The sequence below is a fragment of the Rutilus rutilus genome (assembly GCF_951802725.1).
Source record: "Rutilus rutilus genome assembly, chromosome: 2".
In the NCBI taxonomy this organism is placed as follows: Eukaryota; Metazoa; Chordata; class Actinopteri; order Cypriniformes; family Leuciscidae; genus Rutilus; species Rutilus rutilus.
The window spans coordinates 43809712-43831969 of NC_140210.1; the positions used below are offsets into that span (position 1 = coordinate 43809712).

The 22258-nt window shown below is 36.6% G+C and overlaps 2 protein-coding genes and 1 long non-coding RNA gene across 3 annotated transcripts; 2 read left to right on the forward strand and 1 right to left on the reverse strand.

Annotated features, from left to right (window-relative positions):
- Positions 1-562: 562 nt before the first annotated feature.
- Positions 563-11918, forward strand: ifngr1 (interferon gamma receptor 1). The gene is made up of 7 exons (XM_084401931.1): positions 563-834; positions 5560-5692; positions 5885-6057; positions 6154-6305; positions 7161-7323; positions 8528-8670; positions 10263-11918. The coding sequence occupies exons 1-7, from the start codon at positions 774-776 to the stop codon at positions 10569-10571; spliced, it is 1134 nt and encodes a 377-aa protein (XP_084258057.1). The 5' UTR covers positions 563-773; the 3' UTR covers positions 10572-11918.
- On the forward strand, positions 1291-4399 carry LOC311285318. Its single transcript, XR_014626339.1, has 3 exons — positions 1291-1716; positions 2408-3546; positions 3857-4399. It is a non-coding gene; the product is annotated as an uncharacterized lncRNA (long non-coding RNA).
- Positions 11919-12128: 210 nt separating the features above from the next.
- ltv1 (LTV1 ribosome biogenesis factor) lies at positions 12129-21813 on the reverse strand. Its single transcript, XM_084401930.1, has 11 exons — positions 21422-21813; positions 20917-21048; positions 20626-20814; positions 19440-19527; positions 18891-19017; positions 17999-18230; positions 17216-17343; positions 16783-16922; positions 15413-15465; positions 14473-14673; positions 12129-12267 (listed from the first exon to the last, which is right to left on the reverse strand). Exons 1-11 carry the CDS (start codon positions 21422-21424, stop codon positions 12154-12156), a joined length of 1407 nt encoding a protein of 468 aa, XP_084258056.1. The 5' UTR covers positions 21425-21813; the 3' UTR covers positions 12129-12153.
- Positions 21814-22258: the final 445 nt, after the last annotated feature.

A 22258-nucleotide genomic window follows, 5' to 3' on the forward strand; every position in this document is an offset into this window, starting at 1 on the left:
ATATGAGTGACAGGTCGCCCCAGTAAAGAGATGTCTTTGATTAAAAATTACAAGGGAACATGAATTTAAAAAAATAATCACGTATAAAGCCTTGTAATAATTACTGCAATCTTCCATAAAAACACACATTTTGGCGCAACAGCATTTTAATTGAGAAACCAATAACACACAGATCCAAGTAGCCAAAATAATCGTTCTCACTCCCAGAGAACAGGCACTATAAATCAGTGAAGTAGAGTCATTTGACAGTGACTGTGTGTCTCACATGTAACCTAATGTAATGTAGGCCTAGTTGTATAACATTAGAGGGCACCATCTCTTTTAAACCGAGAGATGAAATCTGATCCCATCCCACATAAGCTACATTTACACTTTTAAAATTATTATTTATGAATGAACCCGCTCTATTCTGTCGAAATTATTCTCATTAATTACTGTAATGAATTCAGTAGCGCTCGAGTCAAGCCTTAACAAGTGACAAGCTCCGTGGAGTGAGTAAGTGAGTTACCTGTAGATACCTGTAAACACCTTTGTCGTGCCCGAGGGAGTGAGCGCAACACACACACACACGCACGTCATTTCCCTGAAGAAGCAACGACGTTTCGTTGGAACCGCACGCGCTTCGTCACTGTCTCATATCGCTCTGAAATTATTCTCATTTTACCGAAAATGGGGTTTACTACACTTGAAGAACAATCATTTCGACAGGATTAGCTTTTTTTTTTATTCGAAGATATAATATGTGAATACTGGATTAAAACTCGCTGGCAATAATGCGGATACAGATCTATATCAGTGTCATCTTTATATTAATCCAGAAATCCACCTCAGAGGGTAAGAGGATTTTATTTTATTAGTATCGTATTAATATAATATTATTATGTATTAGCTTGAAGTGTTATTATTTATTACATTTTAATAATAAATACTGAATAGGCTACATTTATTATTTACTTTTAAAAATATTTAGCCGTAAAATATTAGAAATCTTTATTTTACTTTAAATTAGTTCAAAGGTCAATGGGTTCGATTCCCAGACGATGCAAGGACTGATATACATTTGCAGTGAAAGTTACTTTGGATAAAAGTGAATTCCAAATGTATTATGTAGGCTATATTCAAACATATTCTAATCACTAAACCCACTGTGAAAAAAAGTTGCTGCCTTTAACTTTTAAGTACAATCAACTTGGATTTTTAAGTCATTTCAACTTAAACTGCATTAACTGACTTTAAAAAAACCCGAGTTGAATCTTGTATAACTTATAAAAAAAAAAAAAAGGAAAATTACTTAACTTATTTTGATGAGTTAAAGCAATGTAAAAACATACAACTTATTGATCATATAATTTTTTACAGTGACATTATATGTTTTCTTCCAGTTGCCTTTAAATGGAATGAATATGAATCATCCATTGGAAAAACCCATAATGAATCTTATCATATCTGGATTTCTAAAGGTCTTTGCTCTTGGAGCTTTTTTTTTACAGTGTTGCTTAACATGATAAGAATAAGAGCATGGTTTTATGTGGTCCAAAGGGCTGGGGCTGGTGCTATTTGTTTTATTGCACTCACACTTGAGATTAATCCCAAACGCAAAAACTCATCCGAGAGGGACGCAAACCTTTCTCTCTTTACTGTCAGTCCTGTCATTCACATTTTAACATTTCACACATTCCTGTAATGCATGATTAAAAATGAGACATCTGGCCTGAAGTACACTCTTAAAAGAAATGGTTCTATTTAGAACCAGAAATGGTTCTATCACCCGCTTCATATATGGAACTCCAAAATGGTTCTATATAGAACCATTTAAAAGGGTTCCATAAAAAGAACCCCAAATGGTTCTTTGAATCCAAGTTAGATGGTTCTAAATAGAACCATTTAAGGGTTCTTTATTATTAAACGAGTTATTATTAAATAAGAAAATATAAACAATCCAGAACGCAACGCATGTACGCCACCAGGGAGCATTTTTACGATTATTTGTTTTTAATGTTCCCTTCGATAGATTAAAACCATCACAATATGGTATACAAAATAAAGAAAACTCCTGGTTAGTTTATTTTTTTCTTCACAAAATGATTTGTCAAAAAGTTAAACTATAATATATTAGGAAATATAAGTTTCATGCTAATGTACAGCTCATATTAATATTTGTTTACTCTTGTTTTTGACTACAGCAGTCATTCTCATGGGTCTTGACTCAAAAAGCTTTGTGAATGTGTTGTGTAATCTTTAGTTTACACTTCAGTCATAAAACATGAATTATAGAACCATTTTAATAAAAAATGGTTCTTTGCTATGCAAGAGTTCTACATAGAACCATTTTTTTGGTAAAAGGTTCTATTGGCCAAGTACTGAACCCCAGGGTTCTAGAACCTCGAGGAACCCTTTTTTTTAAGAGTGTACAGTCATGACAGACTGTACTCTACACATGAACTAAATCCATAAAACAGGTAAAAGGTCAAGCATATAATAGCTGACTTGCAAATAAACCTGATTATACTCGATAAATGAATCTGATTAGAAGTTGCAGGTAAGCCTCCATTTAGATTGAGTAAATGCTACACAAATAGATCTGATTTCAGTCATGACTCAATTTGAACCCAATTTCAACTCAATAAAAAAAAAAAAAGTAAATAAAAAAAGCTTGGTCCCGGAAGTAAAACACGTTTTGCAATGATGTAATGTGAGATGTTTTGGGTGGGAGCTTGTAGAGTTCTCAGAAGTGCTGGCAGTTTTAAGGAAGTTGAAGTCTTTCTTATGAAAAGGGCATTAACACAGACTGATTGACACCAGGGATCTTGTTCTAATCTGTGATTTCTCAGAAAATAATGTCAGCGATGAGAGAAGTGGGCGGATGTGTGCGTGATTGTGTTCTCGTCACATTTTCTTCTCAGTGATGGAACGGCTAGTCATGGTTATTGTTCAATTGTCAAAACTGGGAAAACATGTTTGAGAGTGTCATTACACCCAAAAATAAAAGCACCACATGTGACAAGTGACTGCATAAGGCTGATCAAGGCTTTGTCCACACTCAGGCCACGTCTACATTAATCCGGATAGATTTGAAAACGGCGTTTTCGTTTAAAAACGCTCTCCGTCCACACTAGCGTTTTCCAAAAGTTTCCCATCCACACTGAAATGTCGGAAAACGCTATATTCACCTTTGCGCATGCGTAAACCCTTATAAACGCTCACTGAGATGATACAGACAGAACGAGATATAATCAAGTTCTCACGCAATTCTTCTGACATTTTATTTAGCAAAATATCTCCTCATTCACACGTACGTCTGCAAGAAGTCTGTTAAAGATCACTTCATCTGGAAAGCATCTGCTGTTTACTAACATCTGATAGACATCTTTAAGATGTCAGTTTAACATACATTCTAAATCATTACATCTTAAAGACATCTTCTAAACGTCTATTTGACATCTGACAGGAAACGTCCTATAAACGTATTGCAAATGAGCAAACACCCTAAAAAATACGTCTTCCAGATGTAAACACGCACATCAAATAGACGTCTCCGTGATGTACGTGTGCTATCTGGGTATGTATCCGATAGATACATTTTAAATTTTAAGATGTTTTTGAAAGAATCTCTTCTGCTCGCTTCTGCTTTCAAAAATACTGTGAAAACTGTAAAAATGTGAAATATTATTGCAATTTAAAATAACTGTTTTCTATGTGAATATATTGTAAAATGTAATTTATTTCTGGGATGCAAAGCTGAATTTTCAGCATCTTTACTCCATTTCATTTTTCTTTGTTCTCATTTCATAACTTGTATCTGACATAAAAGACAAATTAAGAGTGAGGAGAAAAATATGAGGGCAAACCAAGTCAGGAGAATAAAACGGCTGCCCCGCATTTTTTTCAATGCTAAATACTCATAAAAATGTCACATTACAACAATCGAATGACTTTATAGGCTTTTAAAACACATCTGAAGGCATTTGAGATATATGAAAGACTGGATATGATTTTAACATCACACACACACACATGCAGCAGGCAGAAACTGGCCTGATTGACGGGAATAATAGTGTGCGTGTCAAACTGAATGGCATCTAATAGCATACAGCAAGTGTGAGCGTGTGGGTGTTTAGCTTGTAGAGCCAGCGGGAAGAGGTCTGACGGTTTATCATGAGACCCTGAAGAGAGCTGGGAAAGGTCAACTGGGGACGTGGAACCTGTAAAGACTTGTTCAAACTAGTCTGAAACAATACAACAGAAATGAAACAGTGGCTGTTTACGTTTTTTTTTTAAAAAAGAAGAAGAAGAAAAAAAGAATTATATTTTAGTTAATTAAGCCTGTTTTAAGACTATTAAATTTTGTTGTTATTCCAGCATTATTTTCATGAAAATTAAGTACATTTCCCATCAATTCAAAAGAGAAATTTTATTCAGAAATCATAGGCTACTGTAAAACAATAATGAAAAGAATATTTTTATGGACAAAAATAATTAGATAAAAAACTACCATTCAAAAGTTTTTTTTTTAGACAAATTAACAGTTTTATTTAGCAAGGACGCATTAAAGTGACAGTAAAGACATTTATAATGTTACAAAGGATTTTTTTAATTTAATGTTAATCATTAATAATAATAAATGTTTCTTGGGCATCAAATCATCCTGTTATAATTTCTGAAGGATCATGTGACACTGAAGACTGGAGTAATGATGCTGAAAATTGTTTCATAATATTACTGTTTTTACTGCGTATTTTATTTTATTTTTATTTTTTTACTGTACCAACCCCATACTTTTGAATGGTAGTGTATATTTATTCAGTAAAACAAATACTACCATTATTTATACTTCATAGACAATTGACCCTTCGCAGGGAGTTTGATTGACAGGCGATCTGACCAATCATAATCTGCCGAATCCACCATTTTTCCAGTAGACAAAGCAGTCAGGAGAGTTAGTAGATTAACATTGGAGGATTTGAACTTGAAAAGCGGTGTGTACTGATGTATTTCCACGGTTGAAACAACATTCCTTCTGATGTTCATTCATGTTTATTTGATGCTATACATTAACTAGAAGGAAGAGATGATCGGTTCACGAGCAGCTTTAAATGAGCGATCTGTCACGACACATTAAAGAGACACAAAACGGTATTTATTGGTTAAATTTCGTTAAAAAATTACAAAATTTGAAAGTTGATACTTTGTTTCATATCAAAAGTAACCAGCTCTGTCCTGTCTGTCGACGCGTTGTCAGTTTCCTCTTCAGTCCGCAATGTATTTTTCACTGCGTGAGAACATGTTGTGTGGCGTGAGAGCGACATGGCTTGTCAGACATAGCAACAGTAACTAAAGGGGGCGGGTCTTTGCGAACGGACTAAATAACTGTACTTTTACACACACAAAAAATGAATCCTTATTTTTTCAGAAATTTTACCCACATATGTGACAGTATTCATAGGATGTTGTCCCTACTCTGAATAGGAATTCTGAGCATTGTTCCATTTGTCATAATAAGAAATGTAACATGCATGAAAATCAGGTGGTCAGACTCTAATATGTTTAACTCTCTTTTAGCCGTGAGTCGGCCGTCTCCTCCTGTCAACGTGTCCATACAGTGTGACAACTATGGAGTTGAAGTGCGATGGGAATATCCAGATCTCAGTCAGGACGTACACTTCTTTGTGGAGGTGCAAGATCACGATAAAAGGTATACGATCTGAATAAAAACCCCGCCATGGCAACAGCTTCATTCTTTCACAGCAACTAAGAGCCTTTTATAGTCTTTAAATGTTAATTTGAACTTGATTTAATGACTGCTGAAGTATTAGTCAACCCATAAGGCTGTTCATTTGTAGTTTTGTCAGCTTAACGTTACTGTTATTATTTATTTGTGTTCCAGGAAAAATTCTACCACACCTAATCTAAGTTTAAACATATCCAGTATGCTGGTTCCATCACGAACCAATGTCTACTATGTCATTGTGACTGCCGTGCGGGGAGGACAGAAGTCAGATTCATGCGAATCCAACATTTTCAGCTTCCATGAACAAGCCACCACTGCTAAAATCAAGTGTATGTTTAGCCTGTATTATTGGTTGAACTCTGAAATATAATCTATCATATAACAAACACATGCAGTATGATCTAACAGTACTATTGTGCCTTCAGGTTATTTGGATTTTCCTGAGGTTGACCTTTCTCCCAAAGACGGCAAGCTTCACATCCAGTTCATCAACCCTCTGGAACTGTACAGAAACACGCCGGCTCTGAGGAACCTCAATAGTCAAGATGATCTGGAATACACTGTTGAAACGGAAGAGGTAACATTTAGGCATGCATGATATATCGGTATCGGTCGATATATGTTCATGTTATCGTTATTGGCCCGATAAGAAAATTTGTCTGATATATTAAAGCCGTTTATTTCCTTCCGCTGAGACACTTCAGATGCGCACTGTCTCAAAAATTACATAAAAATTTGGATTAACATTTACCAATATATCGGTTATCGGCTTTCAAATATAAAGAAATTTCGGTTATCGGTATCGTCCTAAATTTTCATATCGGTGCATCCCTAGTAACATTCACTCTTCTGTCCACTCACAGGAATAGTTCACACTCAAAAAAGAAAGCTATTTATGTGCACTACTATTTAAAAAGTAAGATTTTTTTATGTTTTAAGCAGATTTCTATGTGAATATATTGTGAAATGTAATTTATTCCTGTGATCAAAGCTGAATTTTCAGCACTACTCCAGTCTTCAGTGTCACATGATCCTTCAGAAATCACTCTAATATGATGATCTGATGCTCAAGAAACATTTATTACTGTTATCAATGTTAAAAACATTTGTGCTGCTAATTATTAATATTGATAAATTTTTCCAGTATCCTTTGAGAACAGAATATCTTTACTGTCACTTTTGATCAATTTAATGCATCCATTCTGAATAAAAGTATTAATTTCCTTAAAAACCTTTTAACGATAGTCAGATACAGTTAATACATTTAAATACACATTTTTTTGTGTGAATTGTTCTTTTAATTACTCTAATTTAAAACTTAGTTTGAACGCATCCAAACGCGTCTTGTCAATCCTGTGCGAGTGAATATATTCAACTATTCCTGTGAATATCTTTACAGTCTCAGTGAATTGTTTGTTTTATTTTCCCGCAGCGTGTCAATAATACAACCTGTGATGCGAAGGCTAAAACATGCGAGACGTCCATTGAGTTTTCCGAGCACACAGGAGTTTACTGCGTCAATCTGACTGGAAAAATCGCATGGGGCAGAAAACTCAATCTAAGAAACAGCTGTTTCACAGGAGACATAAGAATCTGTAAGTAAACCGAACAAACTTCCACTCATTTCAACAGCAGATAATAGAAGAAACGCAGCATCCATGTAAACAGTGCTTGAAATATAGACAGATACAAGAGTTTTTCATTTACATATATTTTATTAGTTCATATCTATGTTGACTACTATTATTTCAAAGTATTCAATAAATATAGTTTTCTGGATTTTAATCGATTCTCATTTTTGTAAACCGATTTTGATCCTTAAATCCCAAGAATTGATTTTTAGTCTATGCTGTTTTCAGGTGATACGTAAACAAAACATTATCACTTATCCAATAAATCACATTAAGCTTTGAGCTTTGTTACTTTTGATACTAAGCAGAGGCCCAGCTTTCAAATTTTGTCAATTTTTTATTATGAAATTCAAACAATAAATGCCGTTTTTTAATGTGGCGTGACAGATCGCTGCAGCTGCACGTGAACCGATCATCTCTTCTGCTTTACTACTAGTTATAGCACCAAATAAACAAGAATGAACATCAGAAGGTATAGGCCTATGTTGAAGGATTCAGTACATGTTTCATGTCTCACGTAATCACTTCAATAAATCAACGTCAATAAATCAGCTCGTAAACAATGTCACGTAACGTCACATTTCAGAAAAGCTTGATAGACAGCTAGAAACATTAACTCTATAGAGGAGCATTTTGCTAAATATATGCACTATATTATATAACCTGTTCCTCGATATTTAATATCTTTGTATAAATCCATCACGAAAATACGTTTTTATCAACTGTTTAAACTGCTTAAATGTTTATATTAAAAAAAAAGAGTTGTAGTAGTCTTATGTGCAATTTAAATGTTTATAAGTACGTTTTTTCCTTATAAAAACATCTAGAATTTGTGACATGTTTAATATTCTTTCATAATATGTTTTTACTCATTTTATTTGTCACTTTTCTTTCTTTTACATTTCTTGGCAAATCCTTTTCAATAAGTTAAATAGGCTCCTTTATATAATTTTTCATGTTTATTGTCTGAAAGTTTGTCTGTTTTTGTAGCTTATGTTTGTTAAAATTTGCAATAAAAAAAAAAAAAAATTTTCAAAAAAGTATTATTTTTTTCCTTGCGAAAAATAGACATGCACATGAAACCGAAACCCAGCAATATTAAAAGATAGACAAACCCAACAATAAATAGATGCACAGCTGAGGATGATGTTTTGGTTCTTCCACACAGATGCATCGTTCACCGTGTACCTGTATGCAGTGCTGGGAGTCGTCTTATCGTTGCTTTTCATAACCGGCATCATTATGCTCATAGTGACGAAATGCTACTCGGAAATTAAGAAGAAATCTATCACTGCGTTTCCCAAGTTATTGGTAAGTTGCTGTTTGACCTGTTCTCAATATTTATGTGTAAATTGTTCAGTAAAACATTCTCACGTAATTACTGGGTTAAATTGAATACACCAAATTGTGTAAGAATAGTTGCACAAACAATTTTCACAAAATCATAATCTTTTTTTTGATAATTATCCTTTATCTGTGTATTAACATCACTGCTGCACAATCCAGTTTATGCAAGACATTAAAAGACATAAATAATGACGAAATGAATGTTCAGACTTTACAAATTTGGACGTGTCAGTTAAAAAATCAAGGCAGAAGTTTTAAAGCACAGTAAAGTGATAGTGAAGCGGTCAAAATAAAGTTGTAATTCTGAATGTTGACTGTATAATTTGTACATTTTGTGTAAAATTGATAAAGAATGGATATAAAGTTGACTACTATCGGTCTAATATTCCAGACGACTATAAACAAGCAACCGATCAACATCAGCGTTGTTGTTATTATTAACTTGAACTAAAACTATTAAAGTTTTTTTTTTTTTTTTTTTGATAAGATAAAAAAATCTGAAATCAAATAAAGTATAAATGTTAGATGAAAAAATTTAATGAGAAATGTTGAAATAAAGTTTTAAGTTGAGGTACTAAAATGACTAAAACTTAAATGAAAATAAATTAAAGTTAAATAGAAATATAAAAAGATACAAAAGAGAAAAAAGATAAAAAAAATTGGTAATTTAAATAGAGTTTAGGTAAAATATAAACATTTTATGAAAAATGTAACTTAAAATTAAGAAAACGACTTGGCAACTAACTGAAATAAAATAAGCTAAAGTACTAAATTTACTTAAAATAAAATAAAACAAATTAAAACTAAATAGAAATACAATAAAGCTAATAAAATATAAATAGGGCATAACAAAATGACTCAAATTAATTGAAAACTGAAAATATACAAATAAACACTATAATAAAATATTATTATATATTAAAACTAGACATGTTGCCTTAGCAACTAACTGATATAAAATAAGTTCAAATCAAATATAGCAGATCATGCTAATCTGTTTGTGAAACTATAGCCAAACTACTAAAATTCTAATGAAAACTGAAAATATAAAAATAAAAGCTATTTAAAAAAATTACTAAGTACTAGTAAGTATATAAATGATGCTACCCCCCCCCCCCCCACCCCCACCCCACCCCACCCCCAATCCCACCCCACCCCACCCCACCCCACCCCCAATCCCAATCCCACTCCACCCCACTAATCTCCATTGCAATATGGCAAACCTGAGCTAGTAAACCACACGCATCTTTGATTTAAAGGGATGGTTCACCCAATTTTTTTTTATTTTTGTCATCATTTACTCGACCTCACGTGACTTCCTGTGAGGAAGAAACATTTTTTGTGTGTTTTTATGTCCTTACGACAGAACTCAATGGGGTCCAATGTAGGTTGCTTCCCAATGTTCTCCCAAACATCTTTTTTAGGTGAACTATCCCTTTAATTAGTCTGTTTTTAGTCAGATTAGTCCTTATGTCTTTGGTGTGAACTTGTTGCCCGGCAGCATTCCCACACAGGGCTGCACAGTGACTGTAACTGGTCTCCTTCTGGTTTGGTAGGTTTTCAAGCCAACACAACCACACCTGTGGGAACCGCTGAAACTTCACCCGGAGGCTGTGGCCATTGACCTGCACATCGAACCCAAAGAGCACACCACGTTATTAAAGATGTGCAGCGATGAGGAGCCGAACTCCGGTGACGAGGATGGGCGAAGCAAAGACTCGAACAGTGAAAGTCTGTACAGGGGTAATGACCTTGATGAAGCCGATCCGGGCGACTCGACGATTGGCTACGACTGCCCGCACCGGCCACACGCACTCAGTCTGGAGATGAGTCCTGGAGATATGGTGAAAGGTTATGGACCCTAGAGACTCCCCTAAGGCACTCTTTGGATTGCTTCCCGAGGTCTAGAAGTGAAGGAAAGTCCCACACAGACAGCAAAAGCACCTGTCTCCGGGACGTTCTGGGAACATGACACAGGTTATGACTGTTCATACAAATACAAGCCCTCACATGACATTACGAAAAGGAATTCCCCGAGTTTTTCCGGTTCGTGGCAGAATGGAAAAACGTGTTTGGCTTTTGTCTTCATTACAAAGACACTCCTTTTATTTGAATCGAACCCCCTTCGGCATTTGTTGCTACACGCGGTCGTTTGATCTTCAGGTCGGCCAGAATCATTTCCTTTGATCAAAGATTTTCTCTTGACCGTCATGGCAGAATAACTGTTGTTTTTTGTTTGTTTCTATGGCAACACTCACTCACAGCACACAACGGATCCTTCATTCAGCAGTTCTGTTGAGACTGACAGAAAAATAATACAACATTAATTCACCTCGTTATTTATTCTTTTAAAAAATATATGAAATACACCAGGTATCATGAGCTGTAATAAAATGGCACATCAAATGTACACACACCGTTCAAATGTTTGTGGTCAGTATGTTTTTATTCAGCAAGGACACATTAAATCCTGAAAAAAATAAATGCATCATATTTTCCACGCAAATATGAAGCAGCACAATCATAGAGTGATTTCTGAAGGATCATGTGACACTGAAGATTGGAGTAATGATGCTGAAAATTCATGCTTTGATCATAGGAATAAATTACATTTTACAATATATTCACATAGAAAACACCTATTTCCAATTGTAATAATATTTCACAATTTTACTGTATTTTTGATCAAATAAATGCAGCCTTGGTGAGCAGGAGAGACGACAAACTTTTGGTTGGTTGTGTATGCATAAGTTAACTTCTGTTTTTGCATGCCAGAGCTTTTATAAAATACTTCCAGCTTGCAAATTACAATTTCCAACAAAAATGTGACCACACAACAGTGTCATAGATCATAATTACTGTAATTCTGACATGATGGGAACATTAGAGCAGACCGTCATGTAGCAGATCTTCAAGCGCACATCCAGATGAAAACAGGAACGTTTATTTCAGGTCAAAGTTGTTTATTGTTCAATGTTGTGAATGACATTTATGCACATATCATGAGCTTTTTTGCTATAATGAATTGAGAAGCCATCGTGTTCAGCTTACAGGCATCTGATAGTTTGCATTGAGTTCAATATTGTGCCACTGGTGAAAATGCGATTGAGTGTTTTTATTAAAAGTGGGATTGGGATTTTTCTTTTTAAAAATGGTTGGACTTTCTTTTTTCTTTTTTTTATGTGATGAATAGGTTTACTTACATTTTTGTAAAATGTATACAACAGTTCTATATATTCCATTCATTGTGATGTATCCATGGCAACACTATTCATAAGCATCATTTAGAACTGCTTATACACTGCATGAGTAAACTAAAACATGGAAGTCCTGGTAAGGTAAATGATGTTATCGTGTACTGCAACAGACATGTCTTCAGTAAGGTCCTATAGTCTCTGCTGGTGTCGGGAACAGTCTCTGCCGGTGTCGGGAACAGTCTCTGCCGTCCTACGAGAGCTTCATGCCCTGAACGTTGGCTCTTAAATTAACCATCTGTTTCTCCTGCATCTGCTTCTCATGCATGAACGCCTGTTTGTTTGCCTTCTTCTCTGTCCTCCTCTCCTGAAACGATGAAGGAAAAACTGTGAATGTTTGGTGCTTTTTAGCTATATATGCTGCTAAGTGGTTAAATACAAGCCCATTTCCTCCTCCACTGTAGTTCTGACGGATTATTCCCACCCGTTTCATTGTAAAACAAGAAAAAAAAAGCTCCTTAAGCTAATAATGCTTGACAGGCGATTACACAAGGTGGATAATCACATAAACTGCAACAGATTCATATTTGAAAGTCCCCCTGTGGTGAAAATAAAGCTTTTAAATGTTGTTTATATGTCTATGTGCTTTAAGACAAATCATGTGTAAATTCATAAGTCGACACCATTGCTGAGTATTTTCTCCTTAACACTGCAGTGAACTAGCCTGATGTCATCATACTCAGATTCTAGTCAGAATATTGGATAGACCTACAACCAATCAGAGCAACGGAGTAAGTGACGCATGTTCTTCATTCAGCTTTCCAATCGACAAATGCCTTGATCGCGGATCTCTGTTCCTCTTTTAAAATTAATGCGCTGTCGATATCTTCCGTTTGACTCTGAACTGCTGTGAGTGAGTGGAGGCGGGGCTAATTTGCATATTCATAGAACCACGTATACTAAATGAAGCAAAGGTGTAGAACAGAGATGGGAAGTAACGAAGTACAAATACTTCGTTACTGTACTCAAGTAGATTTTTCAGATATTTTCACTTTACTATTTATTTTTGTTCCGACTTTTACCGTTATTATTTTTCGCGTCATCAACCCTTCGCAGGGAGTTTGATTGACAGACGATCTGACCAATCATAATCCGCCATTTTGTCGGACAAAGCAGTCAGGAGAGTTAGTAGATTAACGTTGGAGGATTTAAACTTGAAAAACGAAGTGTACCGACGTCTTTCCGCGGTTGAAACAACATTCCTTCTGATGTTCATTCATGTTTATTTGATGCTATAAATTAACGAAGGAAGAGATGATCGGTTCACGAGCAGCTTTAACTGAGCGATCTGTCAGACACATTAAAAAGACAAAATGGTATTTATTGTTTAAATTTCTTTAAAAAATGACTAAATTTGAAAGGTGAGACTTTGTTTCATATCAAAAGTAACCAGCTTTGTCCTGTCTGTCAGTGTGTTGTCAGTGTCTTCTCTGCGCCGCGATGTATTTTTCACTGTGTAAGAACATGGTGTGGCGTGAGAGCGGCGTGGCTTGTCGGACATAGCAACGGTAACTAAAGGGGGCGGGTCTTTGCGAACAGTCAAAGTCTCAGCTTGTACTCTAGTAACATTTGTGTGGTCCAGGACAGGTAGCTTTGCATAGAAAATGGTTGTCATTCGCAAGGCTACTTTTACTTTTATACTTTAAGTAAATTTCCAAGCCTGTACTTTGTTAAATCAGTACTTCTACTTTTACCAGAGTATTTTTCAACACAAGTATCTGTACTTCTACTTGAGTACAGGAAGTGGGTACTTTTGCCATCTCTGGTGTAGAGTTACATTCAAGCTATTTTTAGGCATGAAGAAATATTTGTGCCAGCAGACTTTAGCATATCATTAACAGCGAACTAGCACGGGAGTCTGGAGATAAAACAGGTTATCCCAGTATATTGTTTTGTCGATATGAAAAATCAGGTAGATTTAGCAATATAGCGGGTGTATGATGTATATTACGATGTTATGATCAACTATATGCCTTTCTCCACTGACGTTCTGAGTTGTTCAAAGCGTTTCCTAAGATTGTTAGAAGGCAGACTGAGATGGCGAACGGGAACATGGTTTGTGTAACATTAGCAACACATTATCAGCTGTTTGATAACATAGTCAAACAAAAGGCTAATCATATTAATTACTGTTCTGTGTCCGACGTTGTAAAGAGCGACACCATTGTGCAGCGTTCACCTCAGTAAGTTCTCACCTCTATTGTTCTCATTTGTAAGTCGCTTTGGATAAAAGCGTCTGCTAAATGAATAAATGTAAATGTAAGTTGGCCGAGTGAATTAATGAGCTGGTGTGAGTGAATGAAGGCGGGACTAATTTGCATATTCATGAAACCGCGTATACTAAATTAGGCAAGGGTGTAGAGTTACATTCAAGCTATTTTAAGGCATAAAGACTTGTTTTAGTATGTCATTTTGGTGATCAGAGATGAGTTTTAAGGGATAAAACTGAATCCAGGGGGACTTTAAAAGAATGACGCCTCAGATTCGACAAATGAGACGCTGCCGTACGCACCTTCCTCTCGTTCTTGATGGCCTGTTTCCTGGCTCTCTTCTCCTCTATGCTCTCGTCCCGTGAGCGGGGCTGCGTTGAGGCTCTGGGAAGGTCCGTGTCGTTTATCCTCTCCATCCTCTCCACCTGTTTGGCCGTCGGGCCTCGTTTCGCCAGAACGTCAAGAGGAATCCCCGTCTTATCTGACACTCGGATCGTCTTGGGCTGCAAACACATATTAATTAATGCATTTGGTAGATGCTTTTATCCAAACCAACATGCATTTTGTTAAAAAAATACATGGTCTCAGTTCAAGCATTCCCTAGGAATCAAACCCATAACCTTGGCGTTGCAAGCGGCATGCACTGGTCTACTGTTTGCATTGTGTGTCACGTCTTTAAGTGTTTATCAGCTAATGCGTTTTAAATCTCTATAAATCCTTTTGTAACCCTGTCCATCCCTGTGAACAAACATATTTTGCCTTAATGACCTCCGAATTGTGTTTTGGCTACAATACATTGCATGCAAATTATTGTAAAGAGAGAGTAAACAGCATAGGTTTGCGTGTGACCCATAAAAATAGCATTATCTTTCGCATATACTATGAATGAGCTTGATGAATTAATGCATTAAAAATCCATTAACTACATGAATTCATATGGCGGGGTAATATTTGTTAAGATTTATATCAATAGATTATTAAAAGATCAAATCACAGATCAAACTTCACAATCTTAGTACAAATATAGTGTTTGCTTCCGTGTCTGTGCTGTAGGTGAAGACATTGACAGACGTAACTCAAACCACATCTTCAATTTGGTTCGCATGCAAAATGTGTGTGGATTTGAATTGGAAATTTAATTTCCCCTGAATTTCACCCTAGCCTTTTAATATCTGTGTAAAGAAATAACAGTTTCTGAAATATCCTTGGCCCGAATGAGACGCGTGAGGCAGGTTTATTCACCTTTGGAGGGTCCTGGATGAGTTTGGGCCGGTTGTAGAGGTTGGAGTAAGTGCCTGAGAGAGAAAGATGAACATGATCAATCACACCTGATCTACAGCTTAAACTCCAGCATCTCTCGGTATTCAGGCTCTGAACTATGAGGACACAATATCTTCATATGGCAGATGAATAGAATCAGAATTGGATGATCATGAAAATAAAGTGACATTAGACGAGGCTAAAGCCTAAAGTCCCAGACTAAAATACATGTTTGAGTTGTTTCAACTGAAAGCAACTTGCATTAATGCATCTTAAAATATATCAGTGTCATTGTTCTGTCTCAAGATGCACACCAGAAATGTTTTTTTCCAAAAGCACGTTTATAAAAGCTACTTCAATATCCTAATTTAACTTAGGCCTAATCCTGGTTTAATCCAAGCCCTGTCTGTGAAACCAGGCCTATATTGATCAAAAATGGCAGTAAAGACATTTATAATGTTATAAAAGAATCATATTTCAAAGAAATACTGTTCTTTTGAACTTTCATTAAAGAATCTTGAAAAATAAAATGTATCACTGTTTACACACAAATATTAAAGTCCCCCTGTGGTGAAAATGAAGTTTTTAATGTTGTTTATTTGTGGTGTTTTTAATATGCTTTAAGACAAACCATGTGTAAATTCATGAGTCGACACCATTGCTGAGTATTTTCTCCTTAAAACTGCAGTGAACCAAAGACAGTCTCAAAAAGTGGAGGCGGGGCTCATTTATATATTCATAGAAACACATATATTAAATGAGGCAAGGGTGTCGAGTTACATTCAAGCTTTGAAGCTTTTATGGCATAGAGAATTTTTTAGAGAATCTTTAGGAAAAGACTTTAAATATGTAATTTTGGTGATCAAAGATGAGTTTTAAGGGATACAATTATTGTCTACAGGGGGACTTTAAGCTGCACAACTGTTTTCAAAATTGATGATAATCAGAAATGTTTCTTGAGCATCAAATCATCATAATAGAATGATTTCTGAAGGATCATGTGACACTGAAGACTGGAGTAATGATGCTGAAAATTCAGCTTTGATCACAGGAATAAATTACAGTATGACATTCATGAAAACAGTTATTTTAAATTGTAACAATATTTAATTTTTTTACTGTTTTTACTGTATTTTTGATCAAATAAATGCAGCCTTGGTGAACATAAGCGACTTCTTTTAAAATCTTCTTTTTTTTTTTATCTTAACGACCCCAAATTTTTTAATTGTATGTAACTGTTGAATTTGTATATATACATTATGTATTACAATATGTGATGTATGGCCATTAAATATATGTAAAAGGCATCAGAAAGTGCAGTGCACTGATAAAGCGTATGGACTCAGACTCACTGATGATGGTCTCACAGTCCCAGCGCTCTGCAGACGGCTCTACGACCATCTTATCAATCGCTGCCTCTTCGTCATCTTCATCATCTTCCTCTCTCACAGAAGGCAGCTCTGCGGGACCCAGCTGATCTAGTTTCTGACATCTACACACACACATTAAATGATGAGAGGAGTGATCTCACACACACAGATGCTGTGAAAGTCTCACACACACACGCTGTGACAGTCTCACACACAGTCACTCACACACAGATGCTGTGACGGTCTCACACACACACACACATTCTGTGACAGTCACACACACAGATGATGTTACAGTCACACACACACACACACACACACACACACACACACACACACACACACAGATGCTGTGACAGTCTCACACACACACACACACACACACACACACACACACACACACACACACACTCACTCTTTCTCCTTCTGTATGAAGTAGTCTTTGATGATCTCCTCCAGTCGGTTGCTGTCCGGTTCAATGTATCCCTCCAGCTCCGCGTTATCCAGCGCTCCGATCTCGTCATCGTCAAACTGCTCGAAAAACTATTCAACAACACAACAAACACTCAATCACTGTTTTTAGATCATCACAATCATGCTTTATAATATAATACAAGCGTACATTAAAAATAAATCCGGTTTATGGTTTAAGTCATTCAGTGTTTTGGCTTGTACGATTGAGAAAGAAATCTGTGTTTCATGTTTTCGAAAGCCTCACCAAGGCTGCATTTATTTGATCAAAAATACAGTGTAAACAGTAATATTGTGAAATATTATTACAATTTCAGTTAACCGTTTTCTATGTGAATATATTGTAAAATGTAATTTATTCCTGTGATCAAAGCTGAATTTTCAGCATCTTCAGTGTCACATGATCCTTCAGAAACTACTATTACATTAATAAATCAGGTTTATGGTTTCAGTCCTTCAGTTTTTGCTTTATATTTTTTTGCTTGTTACATGTTGACATGAATTTGAATCAAGCTCAGCACAAATAAACACTTTTTTTGTCCCACTTTTACATGGTTTAATACAATATATAATAAAAACGCTGTATTTAATAGAAAAGAAAAACCATACTATCACACTGGTTGGTGATTTTCTTTGTGTTGTAAGGAGTACATTGACAGAGATATGTGCTGAATGTGAACAGGCCCTCATGTTCCTCACTATCTGTGTGGAAGATCTTCTGACTGACCTTCTCGAAGCGGTCGTCCAGCAGCGTGAGCTGATCGTTCCTCCTCATGACGGAGGATGTGAGCGAGTACTCTGTAAAACGACTCTTCGTCTCGCAGTCGGCAAACATGAACTCTCTCCGGGCGCCTTCCTCATCCGACAGACCAGCTGAGTTACAATCTTCCTCATCATCTTCCTCATCCGTGTCCTCCCACTCATCATCATCATCATCATCATCATCATCACCATCACCACTGAGGTCAAAAATAAAGGAAATTGGTGATGGCATCTGATGTAGATGTGGTTATGCAGATTCAAGCATTCAACTCATTGACTGACTCAAATTCATTTACAAAGTACCAGCACAAATCCAAACATACTAAACATTTTAAAGGGTTAGTTCACCCAAAAAGGAAAATTCTGCCATTATTTACTCATCCTCAATTAGTTTTTTCAGACCCGTAAGACATTCGTTCACCTTCAGAAATCAAATGAAGATCTTTTTGATGAAATCTGAGAGCTTTCTGTCCCTCCATTGACAGGCCTCGCAACTACCACTTTAACATGGTATGGGAATAAAAGCCTAAATTCAATCTGTTCTTCATATAAAGTGATCATGTCTCTTCAGAAAATTTGGACTAAACCGCTCAATTCACATGGATTAGTTTTAAGATCGCTTTTTGAAGCGTCAAAGTGGTAGTTGCGTAGCCTGTCAATGGAGGGACAGAAAACTCCCAGATTTCATTTGTGTTCTGAAGATGAACGAAAGTCTTACGGGTTTGGAACGACATGAGGGTGAGTAAATGATGACATTTTCATTTTTGGGTGACTAACATTTAACACATTCAGTCCAGTTAACAACGATCTGGCTTATTTATTCCCGTTACACATTTTCTGTCATTTGTCAGTTTTACCCCGTGTCACCCATGACGTCATTGGCCTTGAGGATGAAGTCATCTTCCAGCATGTTCTCGGGGTCGTCAAAATCAAAGTCCTCATCCAGCGCAGCAACAATGTCAGGATCCAAATCCAGCCTCGGCCCTGTAAAGCACGATGCAAAACTACAGATTAGCATAGTCTCATCTGGATTTGCCAGTTTCTTCAACAACATTCACTGCTGCAAAAAATAATCACACTAAAACTACAGTTCGTAGTCACATGATCTTTCAGAAATCACTCTAATATGATGATTTGATGCTCAAGAATCATAATGATTATTATCAATGTTGAAAACAGTTGTGCTGCTTCATATTTGTATGGAAGATACTTTTATTCAGGATTTTTTGATGTATAGAAAGTTCAAAAGACCAGCATATATATGAAATAGAATCTTTTGTAATATCATAAATGTCTTCGCTGTCACTTTTGATCAATTAAATGAGGTATGGTTTTAAATAAAGTAAATGAGAAGTGTTTCCTGCAGGCACATGAGCAGGACTGATACTGATCTCCGTCTGCCTCACCTGAAACAGGAGCTGCTTTGTTTAACAAACCCACTTCCTCTTCGAACTCTGACGCGAACACAGACGAGGGCAGGTTGATGGAAACCGGCTGCACAACATAAAATCAACAAAATTTTTAGCAGGTCATCAAACACACGAGCGTAATGATGCTTATCACCTGCAAGAGACACAACTGAAGCGCAACACTGTTTGTTGTCAAACACTACTAAATATTTTAACATTTAAAATCTTACTCTTCAAGGAAAACGGACCCTAATCAAGGGGTTAGCGCCATATTTAATATTTGACAGGAATGAAAGTCTACAGGTACGTGTCGTGTATACATTTTTGTCCTTAAAGGCCCAGTTTACCCCTGACATTAAGATGTGTTTTGGTCGATCGGATCACAAGTAGACGAGGGAGACGCATTCCCGTTCACACCTGGTGTTTTAATCCGTCTCTTTTGTCCACTTTCAGCCACTTCTGTCCTGATTTCTTCGAGGGGAGGGTAAATTTATGTTTTTTCAGATCTTTCGATCTAATGTATGAAATAAGCTCACGCTATTAACATATGAACACGACCGGAGAGACGGAAAAACACACAGAGATAATCAGCTATAGTTTCTGCTCTGACGGACGCAAGATCAGCCAAACGCTGTGAGTGTGTGTTAGAAATCAGGAATGGTGAGAGAACATTGTGCTTGATACGATTTTCACCTTCAAACCAAACTTGAGTCTCCAGCCGACAAAGTTTAAACCCCGTCTGGCTAGAGCTCTTCCCATAATGTTCCCTCATTAGATCAGTAGACGGAGAGAAGACGGTGTTTTGTGGCTGTTTGAACACATTCGACCACATGAGCGTTTACACTACAAAAGCAATCCGGTCGAATGTGTTTTCAACTTCCTCTGGAAGTGGTGGAAAGTGGACGAGCTCAAAACGCTTTAGACCCCGTTTACACCTGTACTTAGCGTCGTCCACTTGTGATCCGATCGACCGAAATGCATCTTAATACCAGCTGTAAACACGGCCTTAAATCACCTCCTTGTGACTAGTAATAACAAGTAATGAACCCTGATTCATATCCTTCCGCAATATGTACACAGCAGGTGCGATAGACTTTACATTAGTGATATAATCAGTGTCAGAACATTATCAGATGTGTAAATCTGGCAGCTGCAGGGAGCAGCTGCTGCCGTTCAGCCTTACACGGACGTCCTCTCCCTCCATGTCCTCTTCATCCTCAGCGGGTTTCGGGCGAGCGTCTCTGTGGACGCGAGGGGTGGAGACGAGCTCCACGGGCTGGGGCGCCTCCCTCAGGTGCTGCAGGTAATTGTAGTCGTCATCGAAAAACACTCCAAACTTGCGCTGTTCCTCCCTCCTCTTCTCCACCTCCACCTGCAGGAACAGACGGCGACGTCAGTGACACGCTCCAGAGCCCGATATATGGATGTTGTGACTGTTTAACAGCACAAAACCAGTTTAGTCAGTTTGTTTTACCTTGGCAGCAGGCAGAAGGACATGTTGAGGTGCCTTCTCGTCTGCCGCCAGCGGGTCTTTCTGACTTCTGTGCACCAGGTGGAAGGACACAGCATTCTTCTTATTGATGAAGGCTTTCTTCTTTCTGTGAGGCTGGAGACACACAGATCACAACTCAAATGCAGCCAACACACAGATCTGCCATATTCGGTGACTGCAGAGTCATTTTAGTTACTCTAGGATGAATGTTAGTGAATCTTTAGGGTATTTGGACCAACTGTTTTACAATAAACACATTCATTATTATGATGATGATAACACAGCTTGCTAACGTAACACAAATAGATTCGTGATAAGAACTAACCTGAACCCATAAACAAGTTTTTTTTAGAGCATAGTCACTGTACTTGGTGTTTAAATTAACTCCGTTATTAACAATTAACAGTGAAACGGGATTTACAAGTAACTTACACATGGCTTTACTAGCATGACAGCTAAAAATGTGAATACGAATAACATTACTCACCATTCTTGCAAGTTAATGTATTATCTGGTCGTTTGTATGTTTTAGATCTTAATAGCTTGAATGTTATTAAACGTAAACAACGTGAAATCAAAACTTAGAGGTTCTTGTATCAGCTCGAAACACATGGACAACAGCGGCCATTTCTGAGACGCGACCATCTCGACGGAGTGAAGGGGAGTAGCACAGACTATGCGATAATTTTGCCTAAAGAACAACAAGTTAATATTCATATATATGGCTGTTTTTTATATATAAGGATTGGAATCAAATACTGAAGTGACTGATAAATGACAGGAAATACAGACGCAACTATTGTAGTTCCAGAAACACCCCTGATTCACATTTGGTTTAGTCTAGGGGGACGTCAAGTGATGATGATCATGACGCTCGACGCTGCCCTGTGCAAACTTTGCATTTAATAATAAATGGCAAACTTGTATGTCTAACATACATTACATCGGCTTTTTTTGCATTTTTATTTAGTAATTTACCAAATAGTTTATTTATTACATGAATGAATATGCCCATTGTTGCTTTGTTTGTATATATATATATTGAACTTCTATGACTTTTTATAACTTTATATATTTATTTATTTATTTATTTGTTTATTTGGCAGGGACAGCGCACAATTCAGACAATTGCACCAGAGTTAGCTAACAGCTAATTTTCATCTGTTGTCCCTGGGCAGGTAGACAAAACAAAAGACTCAAAACAACCACTAAACAACAAATATACTACATAAATTTACAAAAATACATATTATTCAAAATTCATAAGAACGATTTGATGTATACACCAAATACAGAAAATACAATGCAATCATTAGTGGTGACA

Bases quoted from the DNA above. Each gene is read 5' to 3' on its own strand.
- ifngr1 (XM_084401931.1), top strand. From the start codon at position 774: ATGCGGATACAGATCTATATCAGTGTCATCTTTATATTAATCCAGAAA. The intron at 835-5,559 runs GTAAGAGGATTT...ACTCTCTTTTAG, and splicing joins CCAGAAATCCACCTCAGAGG to CCGTGAGTCGGCCGTCTCCT. The intron at 7,324-8,527 runs GTAAGTAAACCG...TCTTCCACACAG, and splicing joins CACAGGAGACATAAGAATCT to ATGCATCGTTCACCGTGTAC.
- ltv1 (XM_084401930.1), bottom strand. The intron at 20,815-20,916 runs GTAAAACAAACT...CTGTTCCTGCAG, and splicing joins TCCTTCTGCCTGCTGCCAAG to GTGGAGGTGGAGAAGAGGAG. The intron at 16,923-17,215 runs GTGAGTGTGTGT...GTGTGTGTGTAG, and splicing joins TTCATACAGAAGGAGAAAGA to ATGTCAGAAACTAGATCAGC.